General features: G+C 32.6%; 1 protein-coding gene across 3 annotated transcripts in view; it reads left to right on the plus strand.

Annotated features, from left to right (window-relative positions):
- The first annotated feature begins 187 nt into the window (after positions 1 to 187).
- Positions 188 to 18,385, plus strand: part of spata17 (spermatogenesis associated 17) — a 72,568-nt gene continuing 54,370 nt past the window's right edge. For 2 of the 3 annotated variants that reach the window (XM_015344109.2, XM_069180173.1), the window contains exons 1-5: positions 188 to 290; positions 814 to 903; positions 9,721 to 9,802; positions 15,260 to 15,310; positions 18,065 to 18,168. In XM_015344109.2, coding sequence (XP_015199595.2) covers positions 223 to 290; positions 814 to 903; positions 9,721 to 9,802; positions 15,260 to 15,310; positions 18,065 to 18,168 — 395 coding nt within the window. In that variant the 5' untranslated portion in view covers positions 188 to 222. Of the gene's footprint in view, positions 291 to 813; positions 904 to 1,319; positions 1,509 to 9,720; positions 9,803 to 15,259; positions 15,311 to 18,064; positions 18,169 to 18,385 lie in introns of those variants that run through there. The other variant, XM_015344114.2, reaches the window with a different exon arrangement.

Genomic DNA, 18,385 nt, shown 5'->3' on the forward strand with positions numbered 1-18,385 from the left:
CCACACGTACGCAAATGAAAATAGATATCAGAAGAAATATAATTCCTTATTTTAGATGATAATGAATTTAATATTATATAAATTTTATTTGAAAATACTTTAATGTAGTTTTAGTTTATATCGTGTGGAATGTTTTCTACATTATATTTTGTACTCTCCCCTACCTTTTACTTTGGTAGTTTATTCTCGTTTCCACAGAAACGAGTGTAAACTATCAGAAACATGGCTAAACTGTTGAAGCTAGAGAGAAGGATAGAGGGTCTAAAGGAAGAATATTTTAACAGACACAGGTAAATTACAGACTTAAAAAGACATCAGAAAAAATATCTATTGTATCTAACGTCAATATTACAAGGAGATAGTTATGTATTGCATTTATTAATTTAGCCGCTCCAGTAAATTACCATAATGAAGCTGTTAAAAAGATAACCAGCAATTAATCAACTATCAGTGTAAATGTAATGAATATTACACATATTGTACTGCTGATATCGCAGATAGATCTGCATTTTAAATACACTACAAAACAATGTTTATCTCGTTTATCAAAATGAATACATTTTACAACTCTGCACAACTCTGGTTTTCAGGTCCAGGAACCCTTTTCTGTCAAGTATGATGTAATACTGTAGTATGATGTAATAGTCATACCTGTCTATAACAAAAGTTATAGCCTAAAACTTCAGTAGTACTTTGAGATGTTTGTGGGCACATCAAAGTACGTTGTGGATATTATAAAGGGCATCTGTCTCCAAGGAGTATTGTGACAAAGTTTTGGAACTTCCATTAAGTTTTTTTAATGCTGTATTTCAGGATTGCAGAAGAAAACCGAGGAAAAGAAAACAGCGCTGCTGTTCAAATACAGAGCTGGTTCAGAGGGTGCAGAGTTCGAGCCTATCTTAGGTAATGTTTTGTTTTATCCAAGAGAAGAATCCTTTTAAAAAACATAAAGATTCTTCTAAAACAGTAGGAATGCAAATGCAGTGCCTCATGGCTTCAAAAAACATCAGTACAGCAATCTGGTCTTACAATTAGTAAGGTGTAACTATGCTAAAACAAACAACATATACACATGAGGGGCTAGTTTCACAGACCAAAATAGTTGGTAACTATTCAGGTAACTTGTTTACTTGATATAATGTTAGGTTCTCCAATAATACTGCTGATCACAGTCTGTGAAACAACAGTGTCTGTGTGATGTCAGCATAAACAGACTTCAGCTTGGTAGAAGAGTTTTTGAAACTGTACTGATGCATCATTGTAGCTAGGTAACCAGAATGATGAGAACAATGTATTGTAACTCCAGAAGATGTGTTATTAACTAACATTTGGCCTTCTGTACAGCAATGATCATTTTAAAAGTATGTTCCAAGTATTCCACAAGGTTTTGCAATAATTGCTGCACTAACTTAGTATAGTCACCTTCGTCTGAGTTCGTGATGAAGATAATGATGGGACTACAAATTCCATAAATTCCACTTGTTTTCAACTGGATTGTTGTAGGTGTGGTAAGTGATGGATGTCTGTTTTGTGCTGCTCATGCCAACCATGGACTGCTCACTACTGAGGGTATATTCGTTAGCCTGGGTGTTCTTAATATATTTACCAGTGTGACAATTATATTTTAGTGAATAAATGTGTTAAATATGTGTGTCATTTTTAAATCTCATGCAAGTACATACTGTATCATACATATAATAAGACATACCTTAGTCATTTATTATAAAAAGTAATATACTTGCCATACTTGGTTTCAGAACTGTTTTACAAACACAAATAATTCATTAACACCACTAGGAGTGTTTTGCTCATGAGGCATTCAAAACCCAATACAACTCAACTCAACTTTGACATTAGATGAGTGTAAATGATAATGGAGAATCCAAAAATATGTTCTAAATAGGAACAGAGCAAGTAAGAACTACTAAGAGACTTGGATGTGCCATTTATATTAGCTTATTTTTATGTTTGTTAACTTGTCCAATGGAAAAATCAAAACACTTAAAATTGCTCCTTATTTAGAACTATTTAAAAGCATGGCCTGTTTGTCACAGTCTATATTTCCTGACATTTAAGGATCTCTAAATACATAATCTGAAGTCTGATCAAAACTAACAATGAAAAATTGTTTTTTATATGTTGCTATTCCTCTCACAATGAAAAGCAACCATACCACATGTACAGTAACAACATTTTAAACTATTAAAACTAAGCTTTAAATATATTTCTCAAATGACATTTGAGTTCTTTAAATGGTTCTTTACATCGTAATGAATAATAATTTTCATAAATCACTACTAATTTGCCAAACTTTTAGTAGCATCTAGACAACCTAGATACTAACAGTGTAAGAAACAGAAACTAAAGTGTCAGTGTTCTTATTCATAGAATTCCCTTTCAAATTTGGTAAATTTCAATTACATCTCAACTTCAATTGAAATAGCTGTTTACTGAAATTAAGTAAATTCAAACTCACAATAACTCGACCTACTTAGATGCTTATACAGAAATATGTATACAATATATCTATAAGACAAATCTTCCATTCTCATATAATTTAAAAATTTGTTCTGTGGTATCCTAGCATTTGACTATAATATTAGTCAAATTATAGAATAATATGTAAGTGAAACATACAACTGTATGTTCGAACAGAAAAATCTAACTTTTTGTTTACAGTCAAGAAATGTGTATTTGTGAACTCAAGGTTAATAGGAACAAAAAAATTCAAGAAAATGTATTTTGTTTTAGTATTTCTATGCATATATTTAATGACATCATACTTTTTGTTCTACCCAGTGATTTCAATTGACTATAAGTATGGAGAACATTCATTCTTTAAGTTCATTTCAGAGTGTCAATGTACAGTATAGGTCATACAGTATGTTCAGGCTAAAACTGCCACCCATTGAGCTCACCAAACTTTTCCTGTAACTTGCTTTGCTAACTCTTTTCTGCAACCTCTCTAACGTCTTGTCTATTCTTGTGTTGTTCTGATCTCCAGGCCTTTTTTATTGTTATGTAAAATGCATGCTTAACTGGATTTAACTTTGCCAATGTTACGTTTTCCACTTTTTTTTCTCCTCTTTAGTAGCATTGGCCAAATGTTTTGGTCATTGTCATGCTGCATGTTTGCCTTTTTCTTAAACATAAAACAAAAGGACATTTAAATATAAAATCATTTTTTACATAGACAAACAAAATATTTCTGGAAACTTCAGAACTCTATCTTCTCACTGGGGTATCTAAATCCACTCTAAACAAACGTACTCTAAGTATACACCTGAAGAAGGCTCCACAATTGAAATATTGTGTTTCCCTTCTTCTCTTTTCAGCATGGAATAAACCTAATTACTTGTTTCTTTACTGTAAGTATGTCCAGAATTCAACAGTCGCAATCAATGATAATCAAGTGATCACATTATAGTACTCCTGTACTGGAGTCTTTGTACTGGCTTCCTACAAGGTTTTGTGTCGACTTTAAAATGTGCGTGCTCATGTATAAGGCTCTAGATGGCTTAGCACCTCAGTGCCTATCTGATTTATTACCTTCCAGCTCCCCACATTGCAACCTTTGGTCATCTGATTCTGGTCTCCTGTTTGTCCCCCAAGCTCACTTACACTTTCTGGGTGACAAGGCCTTTTCTTGTTGTGCCCCAGAGCTCTGGAATTCTGTCCCCAAGGATACCAGAGTGTTGCATACCCTGAGAGCTTTCAATTCCAGACTCAGAACATTTTTCTTCAAAAAGATGTGATGTGATTGGTGTCTGTGTCTGCTCCTTGCATCTTCTACTACAATTCTAATCCCTTGTGTTTCTTTGTGCTAATTTTGTTATCCCCTATCTTTGTTACAGTTTTGAGCCTCCTTTCTTTCTCCATACTTCAACTTTTCCATCACTTTGATAAAGGTTCATCTAGGTCTCCTCACTCCATAAAACATAACTCAACTCCTCTTCGGACTTCCTAGCAAATTCTAATCTGGCTTTTCTTTTTTGGTACTGACAAGAGCTTTATGTCCTTCAGAGTAGGCTTTATAAAACAGCTGTCTTCTGCAAACTTTTGATCCAGTATCTGGACTCTGTAGGTGATGGCGATTGCATCAACATTAGTTTTAGGGTTTTATTTCTAAAGAACTCTGATAATTTTTCTGTCATCACCTGTAGATATTTTCTTTATTAATCTGTTCTGTTTTCTTTTTATTTATTTTTTATTTTTCAAAATTGTTGATTTTGGTGTATCTGGTTTCTGTGCTGATGGTTCTCATTGAGATTTTGTTTTATTTCTGCTTCAAAATTGTCAGCTTTTCTTTAACAGAGAACTTTTTAGTTTTCAACTTGAGCTTCAGTTGACAGAATGTTCAAAGCTCTTTCATTTGAGCCTAATTGCCCAGCAACAAATACCAGTTTATAACTGAATTAACTGTATTAAAAATTAAATTCTTAGAAATTGTATTGATCATTTATGGGTTTTTTATTTCATAATAAGTGTTTATTATTAAAGTTCATAAAGAAAAAAACTTTTAGGACGGAACCATGGCGTTATGTTAAAGACAAACATTTAAAAAAGCTCACTAAAATTAGAACAGTAAATTATGTAGTAAGTATTTTAGTAAATATGTACATAATTTTTTAAGTGTCTCACTTTAGTAATCCTCTTAAAACTCACTTAAGTCACTTAAATATTCTTATTAATATGGTGCTGAAGCCTTAATAATTACTCATTACTTCCCCAGGATTTAGGTGCTAGAGTTCATTTTGTAATGGGAGAACAAGCTCCTGTAAACATTTAGCATTGCATGGAGTTTCAGTCAGTCACTTTACAAACTATTTTAATTAATGTGGGTAGCTGCGTCAACATGAGTAGGCTGCAAAGGAACAAGTAATAGGTTTATTCCATGCTGAAAAGAGAAGAGAGAAAACATCTGAAAGAGCCAAGTGCTCCCAGCAAAAATATCCGTTGATTATATTTAAAGATTTAAAATTTGACATGCAGTATCAAAGTGTTTTCTTTATAAAACTTAATGCATACTTGACCTTTTTTCCAGATATTTTTAAATCTTTAAAATGTCTTAAATGAAAATAAATGGGAAATTAAAAGAAAATTGCAATCCTCACGGACCTTGCTTTGTATTTCCCAATACTCCCAGAGGCAATTTTCATTGAATAGTGGTTCCGATAGCTTTCGAGAGACAGAAAAAAAATGGTTATCATTGATACAGCTAGAATGTCATATTGTTTTTGTTTGTAATTAAATTTGACATCCCTTCACCACGAGAATGGGTACTCAAATTTAATGCAGTTCTCATTAGTGTTCCACAAATCATAGTCATGATATTGTCTATTTGATTGTTACATGATAACAAATTCCTGTACTTCACTCTTAAAAGATATCTGGTTAAGTCCTAGTAGATCCCTTACTTGCATTTGTTTTGAAAGTACTCCCTCTACAGTTTAAACAAGAAACATAAGAGTAGGATCTAATCCCCTGCAGAGGACTTGTACTTCATCAGTTTGTCAATCTTTGAAAAGACTGAGCAAGAGCCAATAATTAACAGCATATGAAGATTTTCTATACTGTATGTGGAAAAAATGGTCAGAACAAAGAAATCAAATTATCAAGCAAATTGTAAAATGTTCATATCCATCGATTGAAGTAATATATGAAAATTATAGTTTTCTTTGTAGCTTTTTTGGGGTTGGTATTGCCTTGGAGTTGTGCTTTTGAGTAGTTTCTCAATAATGTAAGTGACACACTTTGTTACATATCTGTATAGATAGAAGTTCTATCTTCGTGAACATTAAAAGCTTGTTTGGATAAATGTTAATGCCTGCGTGTATTTATGTGGCATGTATTTTCACTCTATTTTGTCTTGTTCTGCTTATTGAGGCTCAGTGACTGAGTCAAATCAAATCAAATTAAAATTCAAATCATGTTGTGGAGATCAAGTTATTGCTCCTTTTTGAACTGGCTGTATGGGTTCAATGCCGAGATAGTTAACTTGTGGGAGAATGTATTCTTCAGCAATGTACTGTATAATTTTTCAGAAAACATTGTGTGCATTATTAAATGCTGTTTTAGGTCTGTTTGCTGGATGCATTCCTTACAGTATTTTGCTAAATTAATTGATTTTTTCCAAAGTGGTAAGTGTAAAATTGCCATTCTTCTGCAATTAAACAATACAAGCACTAGTCATCCGGGAGAGTTTATGGAGATCTAGTCATCCAAGAGAGTTTATGGAGATTTTTTTATGTAGATTATTCTGATCAATAGGGACCACTAACAGGTGTGTTTTCCTTTTAAGTCCCACTATAAGATTATATTTAAAAAGAGATTCAAAACCAGCATTAAACTTAGCTAAACTGCAAAGTCTGTTTTAGTGGAAGAGTGAAGTTAGCTTTGGACTATAGCAAGGCTGGGTGTAGGGTCTCATCATTTTTTCTAAGTAATCTATAATAGTAGTTTTACATATCTTGATTGATATCTTAAAATTGATTTTAGTGAGTGATTACATTTTTACTTTTTATACACCACCCCTACCCTCTCTATCTTATAACACTATTGTTTCAATTAAATATAAAAAAAATAAATTAAGAGTAATAATAGACCTGTTAAAAGAAGAATTATAATATTTGTATTCATTAGAAAATGTTTAAATGTTCTCAAAAGAAGCCTGCTTGTTTTTACAAAGCGGTTCAAATGCAAAGAGTTCAAATATTACACCAGTGTACTCTCTTAACTTTCTAACACTGTGTTTCAAAACGCTCCAGAAATTGTTCACACCCCTTCCCAACATGGCTAAGCACAGTGATGCCTCTATTTGTCTTGTAGTCCTTGCTTCACTTGTTTCCAAATAGGATCACTGAGCTTATTGTCAGTATATAGGGACTCGACAATGCTCAGTAAATATTGAAAATATTTTATTTTCGAAAGGGTACCTGTATTGACAATCATTATATGGTTATATATCAATATAGTACTGTATCTGTGGCCAAAAACATTGGTCAGACTCTTCTTTTCATTGTCCAGGGAATTTAAGCATTACTGCATTTTAAGCTTTGTCCGAATGGTTCTAAGATGTGTTGCAAGTGATTTGACATCACGTGAGGAAATTCTTGACCTTGTACCCATCAATAGTGCATATCAATAAATTGTAGAGTCCTGCATTTTATTATTGTGAATCATTGTATTGTGTATAGTGTTATTATATTATTATTGTGGTCTACCCAAAGGCTGAGAATCATGCATACAGTAACCCTTTGAAGTCACACTTCAGAAGTGTAATGTCGTGAAGCAATGAAAGCAATTCATGCAATACTTTCAAATCCTAGCTTGTCAGTGATCCTTTTTAAATTTTTGCCAAATGTAAGAACAAGAAAACATGCAAACTTTTGATTCAATTTACTATTTTTTAACTTTGTATTTCGGAATTTAATTATGAACAACACAGATACCATACAAGTATATATAAGAGTATATACTGTATATACTATGTACTAAATTCCTTCAAATTTGAATTGTTTAAATTATCTATGTGCATGTAGCCTGTTTTAGTTTGTAGTCTCATTGTATTGTTCTGCTTCACTTTCAACCTCCAGTATGAAGCTCGTTTACATACATAAAGAGCAGAGTATAGGGCAATTCACTACGGAACATTTTACAAACCTATACAGATTATTATAAGATGAAACAGCTTTGAAACATTATTTAAGCCTTCCTATTACTTTCAGACTTTCATTTTGCTAAATGTACAAGGCTCTTATTTCACCTGACCTTTTAATCTTTCCTTTCAGACTGGTTTCCTTATTTAAATCAGATCATAGAATTTTAGAAATACTCTAGTAACAAAACCTGGGTTGCAATTATTGTAATTAAACCACACTTCAATTAAGACCTAAATGCAATACAGCACATTCTAAAACCCAATATTATATAATTATGCATCTTTTTAACATGAATCTACATTTGTATCTTTCTGATCCAGCTATATAATTGTAGGACCTACTGTTTGCAAATGTAAAAATAATTCCTGAAAATAAAACAAGGAAAAAGGCCTGCTGCATCACTTGATGGAAAGTGCTGCTTGTACTCTTCTCAGATTCATATTGTAGGGTCAGACCTACTTCCAGGCTGTAGGTTAATCTAGATGATTTTAGTTAATTGATTTATGTGTTAAGTGGTTAATTAAGCATAATTTGAGACCCTTAAGTGCTGCTCCTAGGTTACCATTTTCCGGGCTTCAAGACTATTTTTTTAGTGTAATTGATTGATTTTTTTTTTGTAGCAAGGTTAGTGTAATAAAAACTCACAAGCCATACAAAAATGTAACAGAAAGCTCAACATGCAGATACAGTACATACATGTGCATAGACAATTGTCATAATTGGATGTAGAAATGTATATATACTAAACATGCTACAGTATATGCTCACGTCTTATCAAGGAGTGAGGTACTGTATAGTTCCAAAGCCTGAAGGACAGTTATCCCTAGAATATAATTTGAAATACATAATACTGTATTTCAAAATATTTTATCAGCTCCAAAATATAATTGCTTCCACATATATCAGTCTCTGTCCTGTTCTGTATAGTCGGTTGTGTCAACAAAACACTTACGCTCTGTATAAACAGGCTCTTTCTGGGTTGTTAATGCAAATGTAAATTTGTTTTTAATTCACTTGCTAAATAAAGGATTTAAAAAAAAATAATAGTAACACCAATGACTTTAGTTCTCTATAGTGTTGATATTCAACACATACTTGACATCTATCCAAAAGGATTACCACACATTAATTTCCAATTATTATTGACAGTTTTTCAAACACTTACATTGTTGGTGCATGGACAAAACTCCATGTGCTCATCCAGGATCAGAAAGTGGGGATTCAGAAAGTGAGTTCTAGTGAGGATTGTTGCAAGATGGAGCCTTTGTGGAAAGCATAGAGCACAATGCAGGTTATCCCTAAAAGCACATGAATGCTTGTCCCCTTGGACAGAGTGCTAGGAGAAAGGGAGAATTTAGAATAATCAATCCAAGCTAACCAGCATCTCTTTGGGAGGGTAAAGAAAATCAGTGTACCACAAGACTCTGAAGCTGCCACCCTAACATTATTTAATATAAGAAATATGATGACATGAACAATAACCAACATAACTATGCAAAATAACGGGTTTATGGTGTACTGTAAGTCAAAATCTCAAATGGTGTTTTAAACAAAAGTTAGGGAGGAGAGGTGCTCAAACCCTAATGTCAGTTCTACCTACATACAGTACGTATTAATAGAATGTTTCCAGTCTACTTGCGTATTTCATTTGCACATCATGTCCTCAACCCAATCTTTGACCTTGTAGCAGCTCCCTGGCTCATCCCTAATTAAAATGAAAACTAAGGGTTGATAGCCCCACCCTTAAGCATCCTTACGGACATGTTGTTGTTCACCTCACCCAGGCAAGTTACACAAATAAAGCTTTCTAATTGAATTGTGTTTTAATCAGGATTTGTCCGAACTACTGAAATCTATTTAAATATCACAAAACAACACAAAAATGCAATATCACACGCAGACAAAATCGCTTGATTTCAAAATTAATAACCATAATTTCATAAATCATAATAATCATAAGATTGTCATTGCATTGTTATTTTTATTATTACTGTTACACAGTCTCTTTGTTTTAAAAATAAAATTATATTGATGAGTATTGAAATCTGTACTTTTTCAGGCATCTGAACAGAAAGGCAACTATTATTCAGAAAATATGGAGAGGCTATACTGCAAGAATGCTATACAGACAGATGATAAAGGTAAGGCTGGATGTCTATATTTCCTTGTACTTGTACTAAAGGTCCACCACACAAACATTGAATGGGTGCAACTGGTTTTCAACTTTGACTTTGACATTTTCTCATCTTACACACTAATAGTATCTGTCATTTACAGTATTCTCTTCAATATATGCAGAGGAAAGATAAACCTCATGAAAATTTTGTTATTGACTTCCACAGTATTAGTACATCTACAATAAGCAGTCTAGATGTTGAAAGTTACCCATGCTTCAGACAAGTACAGTATAAGAAAAATGAGACAATAGAATGCTAATTGACTGAAAAAATCCTATCCTGGAAACATAGGGTTCAAAATGGGGCTAGTCCCTTGGAGATATTTTTTGGTAGGTCCTAGTATTGCTATTATTGTCATAATTATTGAGTATGCTTCTGATGACAAGTAGAGCTTAAGAAGACTTAAAAACAGACTCTTAAACCTTTAAGGTGTATCATACTTAATAAAAAGAAAAAGGTGTCCCAACAAAGGTATTTGTGATGATAACAGAGATCACAGACAGGTAGATGTAACAAAATCTAAAATTATAAATACTCTTTCTCTGCATTTGTATCTACACTAGAGAGAGCATAGTGGCTAATGAGCTCTAAAGAATATTTATCAGTAGCATTACCACCTTGTAGCCTGATATCTTCAGATCTCTGAAGTTAAGCAAGGCTAAGCCTCTTACATACTCGGATGTGAGACGAAAAAAGAAGGAAAAATGAGGCAGGGCTGGTAGGGCAGTATTCCATCTGGACACAAATGTCCAGATCAACACCCCAGTATGGTGTCAGGGAACATTGTGTTCTAAGGAAGCAACATCCTTCAGATGAGACATCAAACAATGGTCTAGACTACTGTTTCTTTAAAAGTCCAATAGCTTCTTTTATGAAAATGTATGGGTGCTAATCTCTAAATTCCACTCTTGGTTTGTTCTGATTTTCCTAAAGGTCCCCATTACTTCAACTGCTGATGCAATTGAAGTTGTATATGGGTAAGGATACAAGGGCACAGTATGCAGTTGGGTACTGCATTTTAGTCACTTTATGTATATGTAAAGCACTTTGGGATCCTTTGAGATTACATGTATTATATAAATATAAAATGAATAGTAGTATCATTGGAAATAATACTAATTACAATAACAGAAGAAATTGGACATGCTAAAAACAATAATTGTGTTTCAGGAATCCGTATTATTTCAGAAATGTGTGATCAGAGGTAATATAAATAGAACTGAATATCAGTAAATTGAGATTTCCTTTATGTAAAGTACTGTTTATCACAATCTACTTATAAATGGATGAAAAGCATTATTTCCTGCTTACCTTTGAAAATGTAGATTAAAAAGCTAAACTCAGAGGAAAGCTGACTAAAGAACCTTTATAGAAAAAACAGCTATGAAGGAAATTAATTTATACATGAAAAACAAAGAGAATATCTTGTTTAGTGACAGTCATTTTGTTTATGTGAAATGATTTTGTTAACAGTTGAGTTGCAGCGGCAATAATACAAAATGTGCTCTTGGAGTCACGTGACCCTGGTAACAGATACCTGCACTACATTGTAATAACCTTCACATTGGTATTTGTGATCTCAAGTCACACTTAAATGTTTCTTTAGTCATTTTAGTTTTAACAACATTTACATTGCTGCTACAAATTCAAATTATTAGCAATAATATGACACAGTCTTAATATCAATTAACAAAAAAATAAATAATATTCAAATTCAATTTTGAATAATATAGAATATTGAAATGCTCTTTTAATTTAAAGAAGTTATGAAGAAAAATATATTGTATCAGATCACTAATCACAGACAATAAGCATGCACATTAAGTTGGTTTTTAAGTCATTAAAGTAATTAAGTCAGTAATATTCTAATGTTGATAATTTTCATCATTTAGATTAATTATTATTCCCAGCAAAAATACTGAGTGTCTTTGGAGTCATTTATTTACAGTAACAAATGCAACTCAAAAAGCCACTTTGAAATAGCTGGTTTTTACTACTAGCTAAATTTCTTTAGGCCACCTTTTCATCTGTCAATTGAACGGCCCTCCCTTGATGATCCTAAAGCCAGCTTAGATTTATTTCCAGCAGCAACAATAACACTGCAGTGGCCGTGGTTATAAAATCATTGGTCGGTGTTGTCGGTTACTGCAGCCTGAATACAGAATGTAGAGTTAAATTTTTTCAAAGTGTGGTGAGATTAATTCAATAGAAATTGGATAAGGATGTGAACAGCGGGAAAAACCTTAGTTTCATTGCCAATAAAATTAAAAATAAAAACTTTCTAGTCTTGGACTGTTCAGCCAGTTTTATGATTTCTCTACCTTTGTTCTACCTTTCTCTTCTATCAGCATCTTTGTGTTCTGAAATACAATCTGGAGTAACACAGATTGTTCAAACTGGCAGAGTGTCATTCATGGCTAGCTGATTGTTTCAGTTTGACCTTGGTGATTTTATATCTGCTTGTAAATTAGTGAACTAAGGCAGCAGTTCATGCAGACACTGCAGCATATGGAAATATATGAACTTTGCCTTTTCACCCATATGCTTTGGCTGTACATCCATATGTTTTTTGCTTTTTAAGGTAACTGCAAATCATGTTTTCTCTTGATCAAGCTTCATTCACAAGAAGTGACTTTTTATAGCCAATAAAAAATGCTGAGGTTGCCAGGATAAAATGTTTGTCTTAAAATGCAAATATTAACGGACAGAATTCAGAAAAATCTGAAAGAGTATTGTCCTTATAGGCGTTGTATATAAATTAACAACTAGACTTTAAACCTTTGTTATTTGTTTAATACAATTTAAATGTATTTATAACAGAAAACATGTGGACAAAGACCCTGATAGCTTGGGTTACTAACAGTTAATCGTTATTCATATGGGGTTATTCATTGCCTACATCCAACGACATACAGAGGACATTATAAATGAGTGAAAATAATGATAAGTTTCATGTTATTATTGAATATGCAACTGAAAATACACATCAAATAATCACAGTATGTAACCTTGAGTTGTATTCTTAAATCTGTAGGATGGGATTAATTGTTTCTTGCAAAAAATACATATTTTTATTATTTGTATGGATATACAAATTCTCCAGTCTTTTAAAATATTCTCATTTTTAAATAATTATATCTGTATCAAGCATTAATGTTATAAAGCACAATCCTTTCACTTACAATGATAATTCACAGTTGTATTTATTTACTGTAGTAAAACTTTTACCTGAGAAATCTGAGTAAAGTATCTTGCTAAAGGGTATAGAAATGGTCCCAATAGGGATTAAGTCCTTACCACAATTCCATGCTTTTTTCCATTCCAAGGCGATATACATATAGTGAGGAACCTACAGTACTCATCCTCTACTTGGATGTTTTTTGGCAGTTCATGTCTCACCCAAAGGATAGTACATCTTATAGCATAATGTTCACTATACAGTGACAGTGGTTTGGAAATTCTGATCCAGAGCGAAGAGTACCACCTACTGGTCCACTAATACCACCACCTTATCATCCTGGATCTGATGAGATTAAACTACAATATATTAACTCTACCTAAATTAACCATTTTTATTGGAATTTGTTTGCTCAACGTTATTTATTAGAAAATGCCAAGGGAACTTTTTCCACTGCCTCAAAAGCTTTGAAAGTTCACTTTATGTTTATAGTTTAGATGAGGTTTAAATGATTAAAGATGCAAGGAAAATCATTCTTTAGCATTTTTTCAAAACAATTATGTACATTAATCCTCATGAGTTCCCACCCATATGGAGTTCAGTGTCCAAATACTGTGAATATAAGACCCTCTGTTTATATAATGTAAACTGTTAATGAAAAAAGCAACATAAGAAGGTGGTATAAAATGTAAATCTACTTGAATTTAAAAATATTCTGTTTTTTATGACACATGAAACCAAAACCTAGAATAATTTTGAACATACTTTGAAAGTTATATTACAGTACTGTATATTCATTTATATTTAGATTTTAGATTTATTGATTGGTTTAAACAGGGAAAGATAAAATACATCTTACATTTTCTTACAATTTATAGCAGACCTTTGTGAACAAAAAAATGAATTTCCATGCATACACTTCAAGAATTAGAAATGACTTTCAAATTAGAATGAAGTATCATTGACACAACCATAATACAACCATAACAGTAAAACTTAGCCATCTTGCATTTTCACAGCTAGAATGTCAATTACCTAAATTTCTAAGACAGATTCAAAGCTCAATAAAAAGAAGTGTTCAACTTCAGCCTTAAAAATTGCTGAAAGGGGATTCATTATTTATCATAGACCTTATGGAAAAATGTTATCAATGTTTAAACAAAAATCTGGCACCCTATCATGAATCAGTTTGCAAGTATTGCAGTAACAAATATACCATTTGATAAACTGTAGTAGATTCTATTGCCAAATTTCACAGTATCTTAAATATATTAGAGTGTTAAATTACTTTACATATATCTAATACTATATTTCACTAAACCATGCAGACAATAGTGTTGAATTCTCAGATTTCATTCAGGCCTATTTTCTAAAATGCGGACATATGGTACTAAAGACTCTTGATTTTCATGACAACCACTCATGTAACACAGTACAGCAAATATGATATGCATAATAGGCTGTTCACTGCATTTGTAAATAACATATTGCCTCCAACTGCTTCTTAATTGCACAGATTGTTGATAAATAATCCAATCCCCGCCGCTCTCCACAAACAATTTGCTTTGGATCGAGTTTGGCAAGTCAAATAATGCTAATTATTTATGATGATATAATGTTAAACTGAATATTAAACAAAACAAAACTGTAAAGCACACTTGGGAGGCAGCTAAGGATGTAATACATTGCAGAAATGGTTAGAAGACACAATTTCTAATCAGATTCTAGCTTCCAGTTCCTTGTAGGGCTTAGACAGAATGTACCCTCTCTTTGATTTTTTCTCCTTCTTCTTATTGTTATTATTAAACCAGACATCTTGAAATATGAATTCCTTTTATGTTTCTCACAAGTTTCTCCTGAAATGTGCTCCAGTGAATAAATCATACAATAGTGCATGTCATCAGTTTGTGTGAATATTCCTGCCTTTGTTAGTCTATTCTCAGTGGAGCACCATTGATTATCAAACTCAGCGGAGAGCATTTTACCATCATATATCTCCATTAGCTTCTAGCTTGACTACCATAGATTTTTTTGGTCAAGTCTGCATTACAGTATGTATTAAGAAGCCTGTCTCTTCAATGGAATGTCTGACTTCCCCTTACTTTTTTCTCTCTTTTGCTTCTGAGATTAATTATGTATTATGTATAAAAAGACTTAACTTTCATATGTGAGATATCGGAAAGCTTGGATATATGTAACTGAAATGTAATGGTATCTTCTCTGTTTTCTCTTTTGATTCTCAGACAGCATATTTTATTATGAAGATGAATTTCTACAATGAGATGGCTGTCAAGGTAAATATTTCTCCACTTGCTAAACAAATGAAAAGTCAGTTGTGCTCTGAATTTGATTGTAATATAATAAGCAAACCAACATAGTACAGATCTGATTAGTGAGGTGCCAAAATAAGGGATAAATGAAACAAAAACATATAGTTTCAAAATCTAATACCTAGGAAGTTATTTGAGATATTTTTAACATCACTATCCTACACAGTCCACATTTATGATAGGATGTATTCATGATTGACTGCACTATGCTCACCACCTGTATATGAAGTCAGCATTGAATAGTTTGATTAACACTTTGATTTTCTTTCCTATAAGTCAAAGCAAATTGTATCTGTGTGACAAAAGCACATTTATGAGCTAAAGGTTTGTGTTTTCAATCTTATATTTTACAATATTATACAACTCCTTTTCTCCCTTGTGACATTGTAAAAGATGATATTGCAAGATTACATTTTTACAAGACTAACACACTCACTAACACATTTTTATAGAATAATGCTTCTTATTATTTCAATGAAATACATGAAATCTAATGTAGGACATAAGAAAATCTTGTCTGAAACTTAACCATAAAGGTACTGCAGATTCATATCAGTTGTTTACATTTCTGTAGAAAGTTATCAGAAAATCAAAGCATGTAAGCATGAGATATCCCCAGTCAAACCAATCATGATACAAGTGTCAGAATATCCAGTTCTGCTGATATCTGTGCAGGGGCTTTCCTTAGGAAGTCAGTATCCCTTGACCAGCACAGGAGAAAGCATGTACATTTTCTGAAATATGAGCTGAATAAGGATGACAGATTCATGTCTTCAAAAATGGGGATTTTTACAATGGTTTTATTCCTAAAGCTGCTACAGTAAGAAGAAAAAGAATCCTCTTCTATTTCACAATGCAAGCCAACAAGAGAAACAGTAGCGTTAAGTTTCAGATGGAGGATTGATGCAGCTCTCTCACAGAGCATATAAAAAGTCCCCACCCAACAAGACAATTGTTGTTGTTCAAAAAGTAGGAGAATTTCTGAATTCTTCTCTGATATTACTCATGCTGTTTTTCGCCTTGAGAAGGCAACAGTCAGAAACAGCTTATGATATGACCAAAATTTAAATCAACGACTATTGGGCCTAACATGTGCTCCAAGCAAGGCATTTTATCTCTTGCTCATGTGGAGGCCCTACCCCTAATTCCTATTCCTGAATGACAGTTGCCCCTGATGTTTTTTAGAAAATGGGAAATTCATTATTGAATTCCCTGGACTGTTTTTATTATTAATGAATTATTTCTTTATCACTGCTTCTATATTAAGTGTTTACTAAGGGAATTTGTTTCACACTAATAGAAATCAACATTAAGAGAGGTCTTTAGAGGATTATGCCACCTAACTAAGGAATATGCCTCATTGATTTCAGTTGTTTAAAGGTCACTAAGAACTTGGCTTCTGAGCCTGCAATTACAGTACTTTATTTAAAAGTAACTATTGAGTGCTGATCAATTGGAATAATTGTTTTATACCAGCCATTGTTTTAATCTCCTAATTAGCCTGAAGGACATCTGTTCTTCTCTCATTGGGGCAGTGAGATCAGTCAATTTACTGTTTGCTCACAAGTGACTTCACACCTAAAGTACTGATTTACTGTCTTATAAGTGGTGGAGATGTGAATGTTTGGAAGTGACTTGATGTCAGCCCAACACTGAAGGTCTTTTGTTACTGCCCTTTGAAATCATCAGTCTGCTCCCCTCTCCCTTATATGTATGAACAATAGGAACATTTTCACACTTGTAAGCATTTTACTTAGTGGTGTAGTAGATGTGGATAAACACAAACTTTCTGAAAACACAAGGCCTTCAAATACTGTACATATTCAATTTTCCTGTTACCAGTATGCAGTTATTCAGCATCAGTAAAATGCAGTTTGAAATTTTTTGCATTAATCTGAATACTAGATACTGTATAACAAGTCTACTCCACTGAATAAAATAAGCCTAACTTTTGTCATGTTTGTTTTATTATTTGCTGCTGTTCCCAGCAATTGCTGGAAGCAAAAGCAAAAAAAGACTATTCAAGAAGCATTAGTCGTGTTTCTCACCCACTACCACTTTTACCATAGCTCCTAAATGTTGCTGCAAGTCTGTGCACACAAGACATAAGGATATGAATATCCTCATCAGTGCAACATGTACGCACTGATGTCCATACAGGGTGTGAAAAACTTGTATTTAATGTTTTACTTTCTCTAAAATTGCTGCCATCATTGCAAGAGTAATAATATTTGATGACAATATTAAAAGAATGGCCATGTAAGATGTATGGTCAGCATGTACAGTACTAAAACAAGTAAAATCAATTGCAAAATGTATTAGATTATCACAGATACTGTAAAACCACTGCTGCATTGTTATTGATTGTAGTGTTGAAATAATTTCATTCTAGTTGCTTTTGCTGGGCAGTTTTGTTAAAGTTGCATATGATTGTGAAACATTCATTTTCACAGTTATTTTATACAGGCATTCTAAAGGCTGTATACATTTATACATACATTTTATATTATATGATAATTTCAAGAAACACTGAACACGTTATATAAATTATTAAAATTCAACCTTTAAATGTGCATTTCTCACAATTAAATGTAACAAAGATAGCTATTAGCTACAGTATACCACAATATCAGATTTCCTGTACTTTTTACTGTACATTCTTCACCTGTGATAAGCAGTTGCTGATCATTGTATCTTCTCTTTTATGATTGTTTGCAGATTCAAAAAAGATGGAGAGGCTACTATATAAGGAAATATGTGCATAATTATTATGCAAGAAAGAAATATTTCAAAGGCCTGACTGAGATGAATGAAACAGTTAGGTAAGATGATGATCTTTTAATTTAAGTATTGCATTAAAAACTACTTGAATGTTCTGTGTTTTTTTAACCTAAAATGACTTAAAAGTAAAATAAAAAATAAAATTAATTCAGGTTTTAAAAATACACATCCATATCTATTCATATTGGTGATAATAAGTGACTAGGGTCTTGGAGCTATTTATTTATGTAACTACCAGATGACACCAAAACAACTCTC

This window comes from Lepisosteus oculatus, chromosome 2, assembly GCF_040954835.1.
Source record: "Lepisosteus oculatus isolate fLepOcu1 chromosome 2, fLepOcu1.hap2, whole genome shotgun sequence".
Taxonomy (NCBI): domain Eukaryota; kingdom Metazoa; phylum Chordata; class Actinopteri; order Semionotiformes; family Lepisosteidae; genus Lepisosteus; species Lepisosteus oculatus.